At 35.3% G+C, this 19,616-nt stretch overlaps 1 protein-coding gene across 1 annotated transcript; it reads left to right on the forward strand.

Moving 5' to 3' along the window:
* Positions 1–2,630: 2,630 nt before the first annotated feature.
* Positions 2,631–5,406, forward strand: LOC148132138 (uncharacterized). The gene is given in 3 exon segments (XM_087953929.1): positions 2,631–2,663; positions 4,575–4,727; positions 4,729–5,406. Coding segments are annotated over 3 exon segments (864 nt in total).
* The last annotated feature ends 14,210 nt before the right edge of the window (positions 5,407–19,616 follow it).

A 19,616-nucleotide genomic window follows, 5' to 3' on the forward strand; every position in this document is an offset into this window, starting at 1 on the left:
GCCATGGTCATCCCCATCTTCAAAAAGGGAGACTCCAGTCTAGTTGAAAATTACAGACCAATCTCTTTATGCTGCGTCATCTGTAAAGTCATGGAATCAATTATTAACCAATCCATTATTCTCCACTTAGAGACGAACAACCTATTCTCTATAAAACAATTTGGTTTCAGAAAAAAACTATCCTGTAATCTGCAACTCTTGCACTGCAAAAACATATGAACTACACAACTTGATCAGGGCAAAGCAATAGATGCAATCTACATAGGCTTCTGTAAAGCCTTTGATTCAGTGGTACATGATAAACTACTCCTAAAACTAAAATCTTATGGTATCTCTGGACAACTGCATAATTGGATAGAAGCATTCCTGTCAAACAGACAACAAATGGTCAAAATTGGGAGCGTCTTATCAAATTATGTACGTGTCAACATTGGACAGTGGTCTAGGACCAACTCTCTTCATACTCTACATAAATGACCTCTGTGATCATATTAAGAGCAACTGCATTCTCTTCGCTGATGATGTAAAGCTATTCAACACCACAGACAATACTCCTACCCTTCAAAAAGACCTCGACTATTTATCAGAATGATCAAACAAATGGCAACTTCAAATCTCAACAAATAAATGCTCTGTCTTACATATTGGCAAAAAAAATCAGAAAATAAAATACAAGCTGAATAGTCAAGACCTCGTTGATAATCCAAACACTGTCAAGGACTTTGGAATACTCAACTCTAATGATCTTAGTGCTAGATCCCACTGTAACTATATAGCCAAAAAGGCATTAAGAGTTGTTAACCTAATCTTACGTAGCTTTTTCTCTGGTAATATCACACTACTAACTAGGGCATACAAAACATTTGCTAGACCAACAGTCAAATACAGCTCATCAGTCTGGAACCCACATTACATATCGGATATTAACACAGTTGAGAAAGTCCAGAAATATTTCACAAGAAGAGTTCTCCATTCCTCTACTCGTTGCAGAATACCTTATGCCACCAGACTTGAAATTCTAGACCTAGAAAACCTTGAATTATGCTGTCTTCGGTCTGATCTAAGTATAGTATATAAAATCATACATTGCAATGACTTACCTGTCAATGAATACTTCAGCTTCAACCATAACAACATAAGAGCACACAATAGATACAAACTCAAGGTTAACCACACCAAACTTGATTGCAGGAAATACAACTTCAGCAACAATGTCTGGAATACTCTACCTGACTCTGTGAATTCTTCCCCAAACCCCAAAAACTTTCAACTTAGACTGTCTACTATTGACCTCACCCCTTTCCTAAGAGGTCTGTAGGGGGCGTGCATAAGCACACCAAAGTGCCTACCATCCCAGTCCTATTGTTTCTTTTATTTTTCTTATATGTACTCATTTCTTGTATTCAAAACTATGTTTATCCTTATACCTACCGTGTTTCTCATAAAATAAGGCCGGGTCTTATATTTTTTTGAGCCCCAAAAAACAGCTAGGCCGTCTTTTTGGGGGTGACTTCATTCCCCCCTTGCATCCTCATCTAGAGCACCCCGCGGGCAGCCTCGCCACCAGCCGCTCCTAATGGGTGATCATGGTGAAGCGCAGAGAGCTCCCTACTCCCACCAAACACCTTTGCTGCAGACCCAAGACCTTTGGCACCCGCCGCTGTTGCTTTCCCTTCTGCTCATTCCGCCGCCACGTTTGGAGCTGCTGCTTCCATGTTTGGAGTGCCGCTTCCATTTGGAGTTCTGCCGCCATTTGGAGCACCGCCGTCACGTTTGGAGCTGCCACTTCCGCGTTTGGAGCCACTCCAAACTTGGCGGCATCTCCAAATGCTGACATGGCAACTCCAAACAGCAGCAGTGCTCCAAACAGCGGTGGGGTTCCAAACGTGGAAGTGGCAGCTCCAAATGCGGCAGCAGATCCAAATGCGGAAGTGGCAGCTCCAAACAGCAGCAGTGCTCCAAACAACAGCAGCGCTCCAAAAGTGGAAGTGGCAGCTCCAAACGCAGTGGCAGCTCCAAATGCAGAAGCGGCAGCTCCAAACGGCAGCAGTGCTCCAAACAGCAGTGGTGCTCCAAACGTGGAAGTGGCAGCTCCAAACGCGGCGGCGGCATGGGCAGAAGGGAAATCAACAGCAGCAGGCACTGAAGTTCTTGGGTCTGCCGCAAAGGTGCTTGGCAGGAGTAGGGAGCTCTCCACGCTCTGCCTTAATCGCCCATTAGGAGCAGCTGGTGGCAAGGAATTGCTGCCTGCGGGGCGCTCCTAACGGCAAGTCCCCCCACCCTTCCCCCCATTGTGCATGTTTTAAATTAGGCCTAAATTTGACGGGAGGGGCTTAATTTCATTTTATGCCTAGAAAACATGCTGGGTCTTCCTATTGGGGGAGGTTGTATTGTTGGAGAAACACGGTATTATCTTGTAAACAATTGACAAATCAAATAAATAAATAAACCCCCCCCCTTCCCATATTCCCAGGTTCAAGAATGTGGCAGTGTGGAAACGTCTGTTGTTAATATGGCTTCCAAAGCTGACACATTTTACACAAGATATTTCTAGATAATGTACAATAAAAGCAATGATTCATCTATATTATAAAAACTATTTAACAGTAACATTAATTATTAAAACCAGGATGACGGATGAAGACAATCAAACAGGTGAAAAAGTTTGATACATGAATAAGAAAGTGCTTCTTTTACCAAGACATATAATGGTACCGGTCTTTTTGTTGTAGCTGCCCAATCCTTTAGAAGATACTTCTCATATATCCCCAGTGGTTAAAGATGCTGAACTTGTCTGCTGGAACAGAAAGCTGACAACCTGAGTTCAAGCCTTGAGCACCATGCAACAGTGTGAGCTCCCTTTCCTTGTCCCAACTCCTACCCACCTAGCAGTTAGAAACATACAGATGCAAATAGATTAATAGGTACCATTTTGGTGGGAACGTAACAGCATTCCATGTGCCTATGGCATATAGCCATGCTAGCCACATGACAACAGAAAATATCTTTGGACAACTGAATCTGTCAGCCAAGAAACAGAGAGAAGCACCATGCCCTAGAGTTGGACACAACTGGACAGAGAATTTTTTACCTTACTTCCCATGTAAAGGGGAATATCCTTTACTTTGACTTTTACAGAGGCGCTAACAAAACTTTTTAAAGTAGTCATTATTATTTTAAATTCTATTTTTATTTTGTCTAGTTTTAATTCTGATTTGAAACTGATTTTAAACTATGTTTAGTTCTAAATGCTGGCAAACCTATGGTGATCAATCAGCAGTATAATACATTTAATCAATGATGTAATCCCCAATTGTAACTTCAAAAAAGGCAACTATGATCTTATAGACAATGATCTCTCATCCCTTGATTGGCAATCTCTATTCACTGGATGCAATACTGTTGAAGACCATTACAACACATTTTTTACTTGAAGTCAAAAGAGTCATCAAACTATATGTACCAACAACAACTCCCAAAACAAAACAAAAAAGCAGATTACCCATAACAATAAGGAAACTTCAATCCAAAAAGAGATCACTCTGGCGGAAAAACAAATCTGGTCACGTTGCCAATTTCAAAAGCCGATACAAAAATTTATGCCACCAGATAAAGACCGAATGCACCAATTATCATATTAAACAAGAGGAAAACCTTCTAAGCACCAATTCCACCCGTGCTTTTTACAATTTTGTAAACAACAAACTAAAAGACTCAAGGTCCATCCCACCCTTGATAGGACCTGATGGTAAAGACTGCAACGACGACACCATTAAAGCCAACATCTTTAACACATTCTTCGGCTCAGTATTTGTAAACAGCAATGGATCATGCCCAGTATTTCCTAGCCGTACCACAGATAACAACAATGATCTAATACATATCGATTTTACAGAAGACAATGTTGAAAAAGCACTATGCAATCTAAAACCATCTCTATCTATTGGACCTGATGGAATATGTGCCTACTTCTTAAAAAAGCTATCCACTGCCATAGCCAAACCTCTAAGCATAATCTTTGAAAAATCTTTCAGGACCAGCTCCTTGCCTAACCTATGGTCACAAGCCACAGTCATCCCCATCTTCAAAAAGGGAGACCCAAGCCTAGTTGAAAATTACAGACCAATCTCCTTATGCTGCGTCACCTGTAAAGTCATGGAATCAATTATTAACCAATCCATCATCCTCCACTTAGAGACAAACAACCTACTCTCCAATAGACAATTTAGTTTCAGAAAAAAAACTATCCTGTAATCTGCAACTGTTACACTGCAAAAACATATGGACGACACAACTCGACCAGGGCAAAGCAATAGACGCAATCTACATAGACTTCTGTAAAGCCTTTGATTCAGTGGTACCACGACAAACTACTCCTAAAAATAAAATCCTATGGTATCTCTGGACAACTGAATAACTGGATAGAAGCATTCCTGGCAAACAGACAACAAATGGTCAAAATTGGAAGCGTCCTATCAAATTCTGTACCTGTCAATAGTGGTGTCCCCCAAGGCAGTGTTCTAGGACCAACTCTCTTCATACTCTACATAAATGACCTCTGTGATCATATTAAGAGCAATTGCGTTCTTTTCGCTGATAATGTAAAGCTGTTCAATACCACAGACAATACTGCTACCCTACAAAAAGATCTTGACTATGTATCAGAATGGTCAAACAAATGGCAACTTCAAATCTCAACAAATAAATGCTCTGTCTTACATATTGGCAAAAAAAAATCAGAAAATAAAATACAAGCTGAATAGTCAAGATCTTGTTGATGACCCAAGCTCTGTAAAGGACCTTGGAATACTCACCTCTAATGATCTAAGTGCTAGAGCCCACTGCAACTACATAGCCAAAAAGGCATTAAGAGTTGTTAACCTAATCCTACGTAGCTTTTTCTCTGGTAATATTACACTACTAACCAGAGCATACAAAACATTTGCTAGACCAATACTCGAATACAGTTCATCAGTCTGGAACCCACATTACATATCTGATATTAGCACAGTTGAGAAAGTCCAGAAATATTTCACAAGAAGAGTTCTCCACTCCTCTACTCGTTGTAGAATACCTTATGCCACCAGACTTGAAATTCTAGAACTAGAAAACCTTGAATTACGCCGTCTTCGGTCTGATTTAAGCATGGTATATAAAATCATACATTGCAATGTCCTACCTGTCAATGAATACTTCAGCTTCAACCATAACAACACAAGAGCACACAATAGATACAAACTCAATGTTAACCGCATCAAACTTGATTGCAGGAAATATGACTTCAGCAATAGAGTGGTCAATGTCTGGAATACTCTACCCGACTCTGTAGTTTCTTTCCCAAACCCCAAAAACTTTAACCTTAGACTGTCTACTATTGACCTCACCCCTTTCCTAAGAGGTCTGTAGGCGGCGTGCATAAGCGCACCAACATGCCTACCGTCCCTGTCCTATTGTTTCTCTTATTCTTCTTTTATTTTTCTTATATGTACCCATTTCATGTATTCACAACTATGTATACACTTATACTTATTATCTTGTAAACAATTGGCAAATCAAATAAATAAATAAATAAATAAATAAATAAATAAATAAATAAATAAAAAAACAAATAATAGCCGAGAAAAGAAATTAGTGGTAATTAGGTTACCCGATTATTTAAATGAAGCATAATGTGTGCATTCTGATAACTAAAATCATGAGTAATGCTTTAGGATTTATTAGACCTTGTTCCTGATTTAATAAAATAGAAAATATAACATAAGAAAGTGTAAAATTAATAGATAATATTTTGAAGATTATAAATCTCCTTTAATTTAAAGGTGCCTGATTGCAGTAGGATTTGAATTTCTTTATTTATAATACATTACAGAAGAATTGCATGCTATTTTGAATGCAAGCTACAAAATTGAGTTCATTTTTAACATCTTCCCAAATGCCTCCTGCATTTTATTTCATCAAATGTAACTTCTCTATTCACATCCATTTTTGCTTGGAACTCTTTTTTTCTTTTCTGGTTACGATGTTGGCATAGTGGCACACAGAAAAAAAAAATATCCACATGCCACAATTAAACAAAATGAAACCAGAATGACTTAGCAAGAAAATAACCTAGTTACAAACTAGATTTTAAACTGTCTTTAATGGTGTATAAAACAGTTCTCTACAACTACTGACTGAAAGGAGAAAAGAAAAGAAAAGACAGGGAATCAAAATGTTCAGTTCTCACTCTTTCAGCCTGAAATCTATCAAGATTTTATTGCTGAAGAAAGGGTCATTCAGTCCAACAATAGCAATAATAATAATATGGAACCAGAATTAAATGTTGGCTTTTACTGGGGACAGTGAAAAGTACATGTGAATCCTAAGTGTTCCTGACACTCTCTAAATAGTTTTCTCAGGAGCTATGTGTTTTTAAATCCAATTCTTAAGCATTTACAGAGCAATTTTATTAGACAGCTTCAGTTTCATTTGAAGATTGGATTCTTCACCCATGGGGTAGGCCTGTTTTACTGCCCTCATTCTGCTATTAGATTTATAAGTGCCTGAGTGGGTTTTTTTTCAAGCAAACTAAAAACAAAAAGAAAAGACAAAGAACACATACTAGCCCTTAAAGGAGAAAACCACAGAATGGTAATACTAAATGGAACAAAAATATCCAAAGTTAAGGAACAAGTGGTGCATAATTTGTCTAGAGGAGAAGGAGAAGAAAGATTTGACTCAGAATTCAGTCATGAAGCATTCATTAACTGTCCTCAGAGATATCAGCCCATTCCTATCACTGACAAAAAGAAATTGTAACCTGATTTCCGGCTGATGTCACGACGAGACCAGAAGCAGGGAACGGAGGTCTTCTGGCTTCTCACCATTTGTAGGCTCTGCATGGAGCTGATACCCACCTTGTAGGAGCAGCAAAGCAAAGGAGAGGCACTCAGTGAGAAAGTTAAAGAATTTAGTTAGTGGTGACTTGGAAGATAGAAGAAGAAATGGAAAATGTAAAGAGTTTAAACTGATAAAATTTTAAAACGAATAAATTTGGAAGAATACTAAATTCAAAATTGGCGATCGGACAGGTTTTGGCATTGGAAGGCATTAATTTGAATTCTGGAAATAATTGTTTTAAAAGAGAAATAATACTTGATTTAAAAAAAATTTGGTGAAGCTAATTTAAAGAAACAAAAAAACAGTGGCTGTGAAACTGGACTAAAAGCGCCACTTGTTGACGAAAGGAAAATCCTGCAGATCCCTTCAAACTAACAATCTAATTAAAAGAAGAAATTTAAAAGGAATAAAAGAAAGACACTACAATAAGACCGCTGCAACTTGAAATAGAATTAAAAAGCAAGGAATATATGAGGATATTACCTCTGGAATTATTGGTAACTTGGATTGGTTAACATTGGGAAATAAAGATTGAGAATATTGATATTAAAAAAGAGACACTGGTTCAAATAAAATAAAACTTACTGGATACTGGACAATTGGAATAATAAGCAATACAAAGATGGGTGACATATGTAAAGAAATAAAGATGGATCATCAAGCCATGAATGAGATGGGGGACAGGATGTTGGATTTATGCACAAAAAGAGAGAAAAACTCGGAAATAGTGATGATAGTAGACAAAAAAGAAGAAGAAGAAAGAACAAAGACGGGGGAGGAGCTAGAAGAAAGAGAAACCAGTGAAATGGAACAAAAGGAACAACAAATAATGCAAAAGAAGGAAAAAAATTGAATTTGAGATATTAATGATAGATGCAATAAATAAGGGGAAATATTGAAATTGGAATGCTAATAAATGAAATGGCTAGGAAATTACAGAAAGAAGATCAGAAGAGGGTGGGGATAAATCTTGAGAAATGGGAGAAAAAATATCAGAAAATGATTAAGAATAGAGGAAGGATTAAGGGAAAAAGCCAAAAGATGATAGAAAATAGTAAGCAAGCAAAGAAATGACAAATTAATATAAAAGAGAGACTTAGAGATAATGGCTAGAAAGGGAAAAGAAGGGGACTCCACATGAAGAGGTATTTTATCGGTAAAATATACAAAATAGATCTTGAGAGTAACTAAGTAAGACAGATAAATATTTATGGAAGATAAAAGTGGTTAATATTTAAGATAGGAAAGGGAATATTGTGTAGATCCTGACAGAGAATAGACATAACCATATAGTAGGATAATATTTTAATGAATTATATATTTTGTTATTCATATATATAAGGTAACGAGGTTATAATGTTATGAGATTAATATTATTGGCTAAAAGAAAATATATTTGTGTAAAAATGAGATGAGGGAAGGGAATATACAGAAAATAGAATATACGCAACAGTGGCAAATGTAATGTGGGGAGGTATAATAAGGGATAATATAAATTAAGATGAAATCTTGAATGGTCAATTAATGGTATGATTAGATTAAATTGTAAACATGGTGAGCATAAGAAATATTTGATCAAGGAAGTTAGAGATTGATTAGAATGATTTTAATGAATTAAATGTTTTGTTATCTACTTGTACGAGGTAATGAGGATATATTGTTATATTTTATTTATTTTATTTATTTATTTGATTTGCCAATTGTTTACAAGATAATAAGTATAAGTGTATACATAGTTGTGAATACATTAAATGGGTACATATAAGAAAAATAAAAGAAGAATAAGAGAAACAATAGGACAGGGACGGTAGGCACGTTGGTGCACTTATGCACGCCCCCTACAGACCTCTTAGGAAAGGGGTGAGGTCAATAGTAGACAGTCTAAGGTTAAAGTTTTTGGGGTTTGGGGAAGAAACTACAGAGTCGGGTAGAGTATTCCAGACATTGACCACTCTATTGCTGAAGTCGTATTTCCTGCAATCAAGTTTGGTGCGGTTAACTTTGAGTTTGTATCTATTGTGTGCTCTTGTGTTGTTATGGTTGAAGCTGAAGTATTCATTGACAGGTAGGACATTGCAATGTATGATTTTATATACCATGCTTAAATCAGACCAAAGACGGCGTAATTCAAGGTTTTCTAGTTCTAGAATTTCAAGTCTGGTGGCATAAGGTATTCTACAACGAGTAGAGGAGTGGAGAACTCTTCTTGTGAAATATTTCTGGACTTTCTCAATTGTGCTAATATCAGATATGTAATGTGGGTTCCAGACTGATGAACTGTATTCGAGTATTGGTCTAGCAAATGTTTTGTATGCTCTGGTTAGTAGTGTGATATTACCAGAGAAAAAGCTACGTAGGATTAGGTTAACAACTCTTAATGCCTTTTTGGCTATGTAGTTGCAGTGGGCTCTAGCACTTAGATCATTAGAGGTGAGTATTCCAAGGTCCTTTACAGAGCTTGGCTAAAGAAAATAAGATGGAAAATATACTGGTGTAAAAATGAGTTAGAAAGAAGGAAACACACAGAAAACAAATATATGTAATAATATTGGAAAGGGGATTTAATATGGGATAATATATAAATTAAGATGAAATTTGGAATGATTAATGAAATGATATGAATAGATAAAACTGTAAACATGTTAAATTTAAGTACATGATCAAGAAAGATAGAGATTGATTTATATAAAATAATTTATGAAAATATAAAGAAGAAAATTTGGTAATAGATAAGGATGTGATGTTAGAAAGCTATATTTGTGGACTATGGATATGAATGATTTAAAATGTAAAACACCTGGAACCACACTATTCTCACAAAGATCTATTTAAATAATTAAAAAAATAAAAAAAACTTTTAAAAAAGAAATTGTAATCTGTGAAGGTTTGGGGAAGTATCAATTTCTTATCTGAGTTTCTTATGTTCATGCTAAATGACCATAGACATGAACAGTTTTTGGTGCCTTCTGAACTTGCTTGTTTTCTTGCAGATGTTTCATTACCCAAATTAGGTAACATCCTCAGTGCACTGATGAAATTAACTAGTTTGGGTAATGAAACATCTGCAGGAAAACAAGCTCAGAGAATACCAAGGATTCCTCTTTTCAATCCTGAGCTACAAATATTCTCCTTTATTGGAACCATAGAAATATGCCAACAGGAAAAGGTTGCACTATAGCTTTGTCTTCTCCATTGGAAATTGCTCAACATTTGAATAATGGATCCAAATGTAGAAAGTGATGCCCTAAATTTTAAAATATTTGCAAGCCTAATTTATTATCATATATTTGGAATTTTAGATTCATTAGAAAGAGGGAAGGGAAATCAAAATCTCATTTTTTTCTTGAACATTTTAGACATTTTTCGGTATATCAATGATTGTTTTGCTGTCTTAATGACTTCAGTTATGTAATTCCCTTTGTGAGTATGATGTTCAGTGGCATTTGTGGATAAAGTCCTAATTAGCATTCTGTAACTAATGAGCAAGTGGAAGTTTGGCTTATGGCTTATTATTTTACTCATTATTATGAATGATATGGTGAGACTTTAAAGCCTGCCAGTTTACAATACATGAAGACAAAATTATTTATGAAAAGGCCATGCTACAGAAATGGAAATAATTAATAGTAGATTTAAACTTTTCATTATTTTTTTTGCATTTTTTTTCCAAAGCAAAGCACTTTTTCTATAAGGAATTCATTGCTAATGGGAACAATTTAAGACAGTTTATACATTGTTATATTGAAAGTATAAGTGTCTTGAGTCTAGTTTAATCTATGATCTCGACATATTTTCTTCTTCTGGTCTGTTTTAGAACACTACAGGGAATAAAAGTAGAAAAATATCTTTTCTAGCTGAGTATTCTACTTTGTGTGAAAAGGAGCCTGATGGAAATGGACAATGTGCAGGATATCAACTGAATGAATGAATGAACGAATTCTTTATCGGCCAAGTGTGATTAGACACACAAGGAATTTGCCTTGGTGCATATGCTCTCAGTGTACATAAAAAGAAAAGATACATTCATCGAGAATCATAAGGTACAACACTTAATGATAGTCATAGGGTACAATAAACAATCAAACCATACTAGATGTACTATAAGACCAGCTTCTCTTGTCTACTGTACCAATGTGATTTCACACCCCTATGTGTATTTCTGCTTTCATTGCAGATGGAAGAGAACTTCACCTGGCAACCCATTTTTTGTTTTGTTTTGTCAAATGAATATTGATTGGTGAATACTTCATAGCTATACCTCACCCCTTTCCTAAGAGCATGCATAAGTGTATCAACGTGCCTACCATCCCTGTCCTATTGTTTCTTTTATTTTATTTTTTATTTTTCTTATATGTATCCATGTATTCATAACTATTTTACTTATACCTATTATCTTGTAAGAAATTGAGTAAATAAATAAATAAATAAATAAATAAATGTTTAGAGTTGGGTTGATTGAATGTGTTACTTAATTCCCTAGCTGTATTTTTGCCCAATTACAAGATTAGATAGATTCTTAGAGAGACACAGTGGAGACACTCGTCTCACACTCAGGAGGTTGAGAGTTCAATCCTAGGCAGTGACAGATATTTAAATATAATTTAATTTATAACTATGGGAGGAGATAAACAGGCTTCTCCTGTTACTCTTATTCCCATTCCAGTTTTTGGCATCTGAAATTCTAATAGAGCATGGACTATTGTATATTTTTCTCATATTGAGCAATGACTTTTGAATACAAAAGTAAGCCCTTCATTATTTTCATTTTGAAAATAATAGAGTTATCTCTTATTGAATACAATTTATCAATTTGTGTTTATCCTTCAATTTTTTCCACATTTGAAGAGCATCACATTGGAGAGTCGACACTGAATTCTAGCTATTTGTATTAACTTCTATTTTAGAAGTTGGCCCTCCCAGTTTTTCTATGAGAAATTACATGAATAATTCTGTCCAACCACCAAGGGTCAAACAAAAGAGAATTCAAAATATAGGCCATTCAGCTTCATTGAACCAAAATTCTCCTTGCAAGTTTATTCTCACTGAGTCAAAAGTCCCTGCAAGACAAATGTGTGTGTCTATTTTGCCGGGGTTATTTTATAATATTACTATTAAAATTCAGCCTGGGAGGGATTCAACATAGATTTTAAAGGTTAGTTCCTGCATGCTTTTATTTCAAGTTTGTTCTCAAACATAATGATTTTGAACATGTACTTGAATATGACTCTTAACAAAATACATTGCATTCTTTTGGTGCTACTGCTTCTCTAATATCTAAAGAGATAAAGGTCAGAGGAATCCATGTCATACATTGGAATGAATATATTCAAGCACTGATGGGTTCTGTTCAACAAGGACTTATGTAGTGGAATATGAGAAATGTAGTCCCCAAGCTTTTTGACACTACTGTTTTTATACCTGATTATCTCTCCATTCTACCCAATTATCTCTCTCTCTCCAGGATCTGGGACTTTGTAGAAATGTATTCCCAGGCTACAAAGCAGATGCATTTTTTTAAAAAAATGATGATCATTGAAAATTTGAAAATCAGTGTTGTTGTGATGACTTTTGCAGGAGAAAAGTATATTCTATCAAAGTCCAATGTACAGGGTACTTAAAACGTATTGCTATATTTTTTTCTATTAAAGATACAAGAAAAACTTTGCTGGACTTGACCAAAGTCTTATTTAGTTTGGCATTTGTTCCTGCCAAACTAAGTAAATAGCCATTCAGAAGCTCACAGAATAAGGCTATAATTCACAAGGCAAGGCAAGATCAAAATTCTTGGCAAGGTATCAAAACCGTAGGAGCAGGTTGTAATGTAAGGAAAAATTGGGGACATAAAACAGGAACAATACTTCTAAAAGATTTCTGTGGTGCCGTTCTCAGCAACCTGAGTTCAGAACAACTAAATACAGCAGGTAGCAATGCAATGTAGTCATAACATATTCAGAAGACTTTGGCCTTCAAGGATGCAAGATTTTAGCCTTGAGCATGGATTATAATCAATATTTGTGTGTCTTGGCCTTTTCTTCTGATTCTGAGATTAGGGGAAGGAAATGTCTAGTGTTCATTAAGTACAGATTTCCTGATTCTTTAATTTTGAATAAACCTAGATAAAAATGTATTTTCCTATCTAGTCTTTATTTCTTTTTCTTAGCTCATAAGTTGGACCTTCATAACTGTCAGATGGTTGTCTTTCAGGTCATCATGAAACTCTGATTAATCATTTGTTAGAAGCCAAAATGTTAACTAAAGAGTATGAAACTTATGTTTGATCATGAAAAGCTTCTGTTATTTATTGTGTTCTATCAACAGATGATTTTAAAAAGATAAAACTTCACATGAGATTCTGTGATATGATAAAAGGAATACCAGCCACAATTCACAAGAGTTTTACTATTTTAACAGGTTCTTGTGCTGTCTCACTCACTCACACACAAACACACACATAATTGTGGTTTAGTGACTTTATTAATATTCCCCAGCAATTCCCTTCACCAAGACTCAGAACTGTCCCAATTAAGTCCAGCCACAAGCAGGCTAAGATTTATCCACAAAGCAATGCCCAACAGTCCACAAAGCAATTTAAAGTTGCTCAAACAAATAACTTCACCAATAAACTTAAATCCACACACAAGAAAGCTCATGAGGCAAGCAAATTCCAGAGTCTACAAGCATGAATTAATTCCAAACACAATGTCCATCCAGAGTGAAGTAGGAAACACAATGACCCAAAACTCACAGCTAGAAAACAAACATGTTCCTAGGAATGGCTCCCTCTGTCTGCTTTGATAAATAGCTAGTTTTCCAGTGCAGCCCAGCAAGATGGGTGGAGCCTTCTCCTCTTGGCTGCCCTCCATTGTGCCTGCCTTTTCTCTGCCCTATGTGTTTTCCGATCAGGTGCAGAAGGCTGTCTGCCACTACAAGCTTTTCCCAGCTGAAGCCTCCTCCAAATCTCTTCCAGCTGACCAATCTGACGAGGAATCTCAGTTCTGAGGGAGATATCACAGTTCTTTTATTCCTACATGTGAAAATGTAACATCGCTATCTTGACTTTCGGTGAGCATATGAATATGTCCAGGTATTTTTCATATAATGTTACAGAAATAATTTACCATTACCGCCTTTTTTTTAATCTCCTAGTTCAGATAATAGCCCTTAAATATGCAGATGATCCTCCATCCAAATAGTAACCAGAACCAACTGGTTCATATCAGCTTTTCAATATCAGCCAGGATATAGTTAATATTTGCTGGAATAGAATAGAATAGAATAGAATAGAATAGAATAGAATAGAATAGAATAGAATAGAATTCTTTATTGGCCAAGTGTCATTGGACACACAAGGAATTTGTCTTGGTGCATATGCTCTCAGTGTACATAAAAGAAACGATACATTCATGAAGAGTCCAGAATCATAAGGTACACACTTAACAATAGTCATAGAGTACAATAAGCAATCAAATCATACTAGGATACAGTCAATATAAATCGTAAGGATTTATTTAGCAGAGTGATAGCATTCGGGGAAAAACTGTCCTTGTGTCTAGTTGTTCTGATGTGCAGTGCTCTATAGTGTAGTTTTGAAGGTAGGAGTTGAAACAGTTTATGTCCAAGATGTCCAGGGTCTGTAAATATTTTCACAGCTCTCTTTTTGACTTGTACAATATACAGATCCTGAATGGAAGGCAGGTTGGTGGTAATTGTTTTTTCTGCAGTCCTAATTACTCTCTGAAGTCTGTGTCTGTCTTGTTGGGTTGCAGAACCAAACCAGACAGTTATAGAGGTGCAGATGACAGACTCAATAATTACTCTGTTGAACTGTATCAGCCACTCCCTGGGCAGTTTGAGCTTTCTAAGTTGGTGCAGAAAGAACATTCTTTGTTGTGCTTTTTTTATGATGTTTTTGATCTTAGGTGTCCATTTTAGGTCTCGTGATATGATAGATCCTAGAAATGTGAAGGTATCTTCTGTTGATACTATGTTGTCCAGTATTGTAAGAGGTGGTAGTATGAGGTATTCTTCTAAAGTCTACCACCATTTCTACAGTTTTGAGTGTGTTCAGTTCGAGATTGTTCCGGTTACACCATGAGGCAAGTTGTACAACCTCCTGTCTGTATGCAGATTCATCATTGTCTTGAATAAGGCCAATCACTGTTATATCATCTGTAAACTTCAGTATTTTAATAGATGGATCATTTAAGATGCAGTCATTGGTATATAAGGAGAAGAGAAGTGCACACAGCCTTGGGGGTCCCCTGTGCTAATTGTACAGGTATCAGATGTGATTCTGCCTAGTTTCACCTGCTGCTTCCTGTCTGTTAGGAAGCTTATGATCCACTTACAAGTGTGCTCTGGTACTGCTAGCTGGTTTAGTTTAGTTAGAAGAATGTCTGGAATGATGGCATTGAATGCTGAACTGAAGTCTACAAAGAGGACCCTTGCATAGATATTTGGAGATTCAAGGTGTTGTAGGATGTAGTGCAGAGCCATATTAACAGCATCATCTGTCGATCTATTTGCTCAGTATCCTTCTTCCCCCCTTGGGGGGTGCTGTGCTAATTGTACAGGTATCAGATGTGATTCTGCCTAGCTTCACCTAGTGCTTCCTGTCTGTTAGTAAGTGGCTTAAATTGAATTTCATTTGTTTCCACATGTTTACAAAAGTTCATGTGTTACAAATTCAAGACTCAAGAGGGTTGGTCTAAAAATGCAAAAAGGAGCAAACAAGAAGTAAATATACCCTATGAGCCTTCAAAATAAAAATGGAAAGGTCATCCAGAATTCAGATCCAGGGTCTATATGAATGACACATAATAAGTTATATCCATGAACATTTATTGAGCTTCTTGGGCAAATTGGATATGATGAAAGCTTTCTTTGACTTTCTATTCTCGTGAGACTTCTGTGAACAATGTTATATTTTCCAATTTTTAAATTTATTAATTATCCAATGATATACTGCTAATAAGAGGAATCAGTACATTTTCAATTTTGGGGTACATACATAATTTAGTTCACTTTTTAAAAAAATTATGGGCCAATAAATTCTAGGAAAACAATTCTAGGACAGATTTATTATATCATTTTAAACTTAGTAGAATTTTGCCTGAAATATAAACTACAGCATGTTTGGAAACTTTAAATATGAAATAAAATGGATTGTCATAAGATATGCTAGAGTATTAGAAGATATGAGGTTCCTAATCCTAGATTTTGGGAATAAGACTTAGTGATCCCTGCATAATATATTTCTCCAGTGTCCTTGGAGTTTCTGTGATATTATATACATAAACTACAGATAAGAAACCTACTTCAAGAATTGAATACTTTATGTAATAAAATATATTAATATGGGTTAAGTCAATGTTCACATCCATAGTTCCTTTGCGTTTTCTACAGACTGCCCTCCAGAAGGATTCTGTCGGAAGCAGAATCAATCTACATTGCAATTTTTCTTCTACTTCTTTTAGCACAAACTGCTTTCTTATTTAAAATAATCTTGCAGGATATCTAGATATATTTGTTTTTATCCTTCTTGAGATGATTTATGTGGTATCATTCTTTCTGGATGATCACTAAAGGCAAGTTCAACTCAATGACATTGTACCTTCTACAAATGCTAGGTCACAAGAATAAGGAGATTTTAAAGATTTATGTTACCAGGAAAAGCACATTAAAGCTTGACAGCAATCCACAATCCGGTTAAATTGAAGAGCTAAATTGACTGAGATTCAAGTATTTTGGCTTAAATGAGATATGAAACTGAAGGAGAAATTTCCTTAAAGTATTCTTCAATGCAGCAAAAATGAGCCTGGGTGATTTTATTAAACTTCTAAAAATACTTTATTTTTCCTAAAGACAAAAAACTGCTATCAGGTAACAACAAAAAAAGAAAGAAAGAAAGAAAGAAAGAAAGAAAGAAAGAAAGAAAGAAAGAAAGAAAGAAAGAAAGAAAGAAAGAAAGAAAGAAAGAAAGAAAGAAAGAAAGAAAGAAAGAAAGAAAGAAAGAAAGAAAGAAAGAACCCCATTGTTGTTACAGAAGGAAACATTATGAATATGCTGCTTTTCTTAAATCTACAAGAGACAAAGCAGTATCATTTTAACCCCAAAAGAAGAACAACATAATTTTGCATTTAAATCTGGAAGCTCCTCACTTTTTCTCTGTAAAAGTCCCCCCCCCCCCTCATTTTCCATTTATTATCTATCTATTTCCTACACTGGAAAAACCTTATAAGGTTACAAATATGTAGACTAGTGCAGCATGCTCAAAATAGCTCTGTGTCAGAAAATGCAATTGGTAAAAAATGGAACAGCCCAGCAGCTAACTGAGATAAACAGTTTAATAGTGTAACACTAGTGCTTGGGGTTATTGTTCTGGTTAGCAATAGGTCTGGGGTTCAACTCAGTGTGCTTGTTTTATCCTATAAGGCCCTACAAAATTGGCATCTATTTAAATTGCTCATACAGATTTAGCCCATTTATCCCTCTTCATCTATTGACAATAAGGAAAATGACATTGATGGAGAGATATGGACAAAAAGGATCAAAGCACTTTTAAAATTCAGAAAAAGAAAACATTCATAAGCTAGGCAGGCAGATGCTCCCTGATGCACTAAATTATAAGAGAAGGAGCTACAGCATATTCAGACTTCCAAGATTCTGTAATAATATAATAATACATTATAATAATAAAATGTAAAAGTAGTTTCAAACTTCTTATCTAGTCTGACTGATTTTGTGCCTAAGGTAGGACTAGAACTCACAGATTTCTGGTTTCTAGCCTGGTACCTTAACCACTAGAACAAACTGGCTTTCTAATGGGTCTGACCTCGCCGACTATGATGAGAAGAAGATGGAAACTGGATGCACTCTTTCATGGGTGGGGTGCATTGTGGAATTGTTGCTACCTAGGTGCTGAGGGCTCCCAAACCTTCATAAGATTATTAAGGTTGTGTTGTTCCAGTGACTATTTAGCTCTTTTGTTTTGATTTGATATATTTTTTGCAAATGTATCTATTTACATATTTGCTAATGGTCTCTTTGTGGTATTTCTGGGCTAATTTTATTATTGGAGGTAGTGGTGGAACAATGTTACATAATTTTCCCTCAGTCTGAAACTTTTGGTGCTTTTGATAAAAAAATATATCAATGAAGCAAATTCCCTTCTGATCATTTTCCTTAGGCTTAAATTTGCAGCCCAAGAGGCCAGTCACTCTGGAGACAATAGGGGGATGACTGCGTAATGAAAAGTAGCATAGCCTCTCCCATACACACATCTCGATCCTTTAGCAACTGTACTTGCTATATACTTGCTGTATACCAGCAAGAATGCCCTTATTTCATCTTTGAGAATTTCATCTAAATTCTTCTCTCTCTTTGAAAGCAATTTTGAAATCTAATTGTCTTTCATCAACTTGAAAAAAATTGGCAGAAAACTATGTCACCGAATACAAAACTGATGTTTAGAATTGAACAGTTAGGTTAAATGGATACACGCAGGCAGAAAAATAATGAAAGCATCGAACTGAACTCTTTTTGACTTTCCTTGATATTTCTCAAGTTACTTTTGCAAGACCAGCTTTTTCTGAAAGCTTTTGCTAGCTGCTTGCAGGTAAATGATAAGAAGATCTCACTGCAGCCCTGACCTATCATAGTCATCCTTTCCTTTGAAGTAGAAGAACCATTTCACACAAATTCACTTTCTTTAGAATGGAAGCTGGCATTCCCAACTTTGGCCTTAGGATCAAAGAATAATAAACTGCAGCATTCAAGGCTATAAAAGGATTAACTGAATCAAAATCAAAACAGACTTGCTGAAATACCTGTAATGCAACACAGAATAAATACGAGACTTAAAATTTAGTCTTAAAATAAAATCTCTGATTAATACAATATAGGCAATAGTTTAACTTTCATGTGTTTGCCTAAAGTAATAGCAGATAAATAATACAAAACTAAAATAATATAAGGCTAATTATAAAATTCCTACATGTCATTGAGACAATTTTTATCTATAGTAAATTTACAAGGCAACAGAATTAGGGGTAAATTGCTGATCCATGAGACTTTAAAAATCAGAAAAGTAATTGAGAAAATATTTGAATGTGCAAAGATGAATAGGTGAAGAAAAAGAAGAAATGGAATATTACATGCTATGGGATTTATTTTATCAATGGTTAAAACAAAATAAAATGGATTAGATGAATATATAGAGAAACAAGTTAAAATTATTAAATAATAATAGATATATCAAATAAAAACTATAAGAAAATGTGATCATTGTTATATTGGTAAGAAAAGTATTAATTATAATTGTAAGCACAAGATATATGTACCCAGTCCACATACGGTTTGAAATGAACGATGGGATTATTGTAAATAATAAAAAAAACCTTTAAAAAAAGACTTTAAAAATCTGCCTTCAAGATATGCTGAGAACATGATTTGGATGCATAAGTTTATGTTTTCCTAAAAATATATATTTTAAAAATGACAGGGTATGCCACTTTGATCTGGTGATTAAACTACTAGGCTGGAAAGCAGGAGACTGGAGTTATAGTCCTAATTTAACCATGAAAACAAGTTGGGTGACTTTGGTTGAGTCACTCTATTTATTTTATTTATTTATTTTATTTGTCAATCGCTTACAAGATAATAGGTATAAGTATAAACATAGGAATACATGAAATGGATACATGTAAGAAAATTAAAAAGAAACAATAGGACAGGGA

Source organism: Notechis scutatus, chromosome 2, assembly GCF_049901735.1.
Source record: "Notechis scutatus isolate UNSWTSFEM ecotype Mainland chromosome 2, rNotScu1.2, whole genome shotgun sequence".
In the NCBI taxonomy this organism is placed as follows: domain Eukaryota; kingdom Metazoa; phylum Chordata; class Lepidosauria; order Squamata; family Elapidae; genus Notechis; species Notechis scutatus.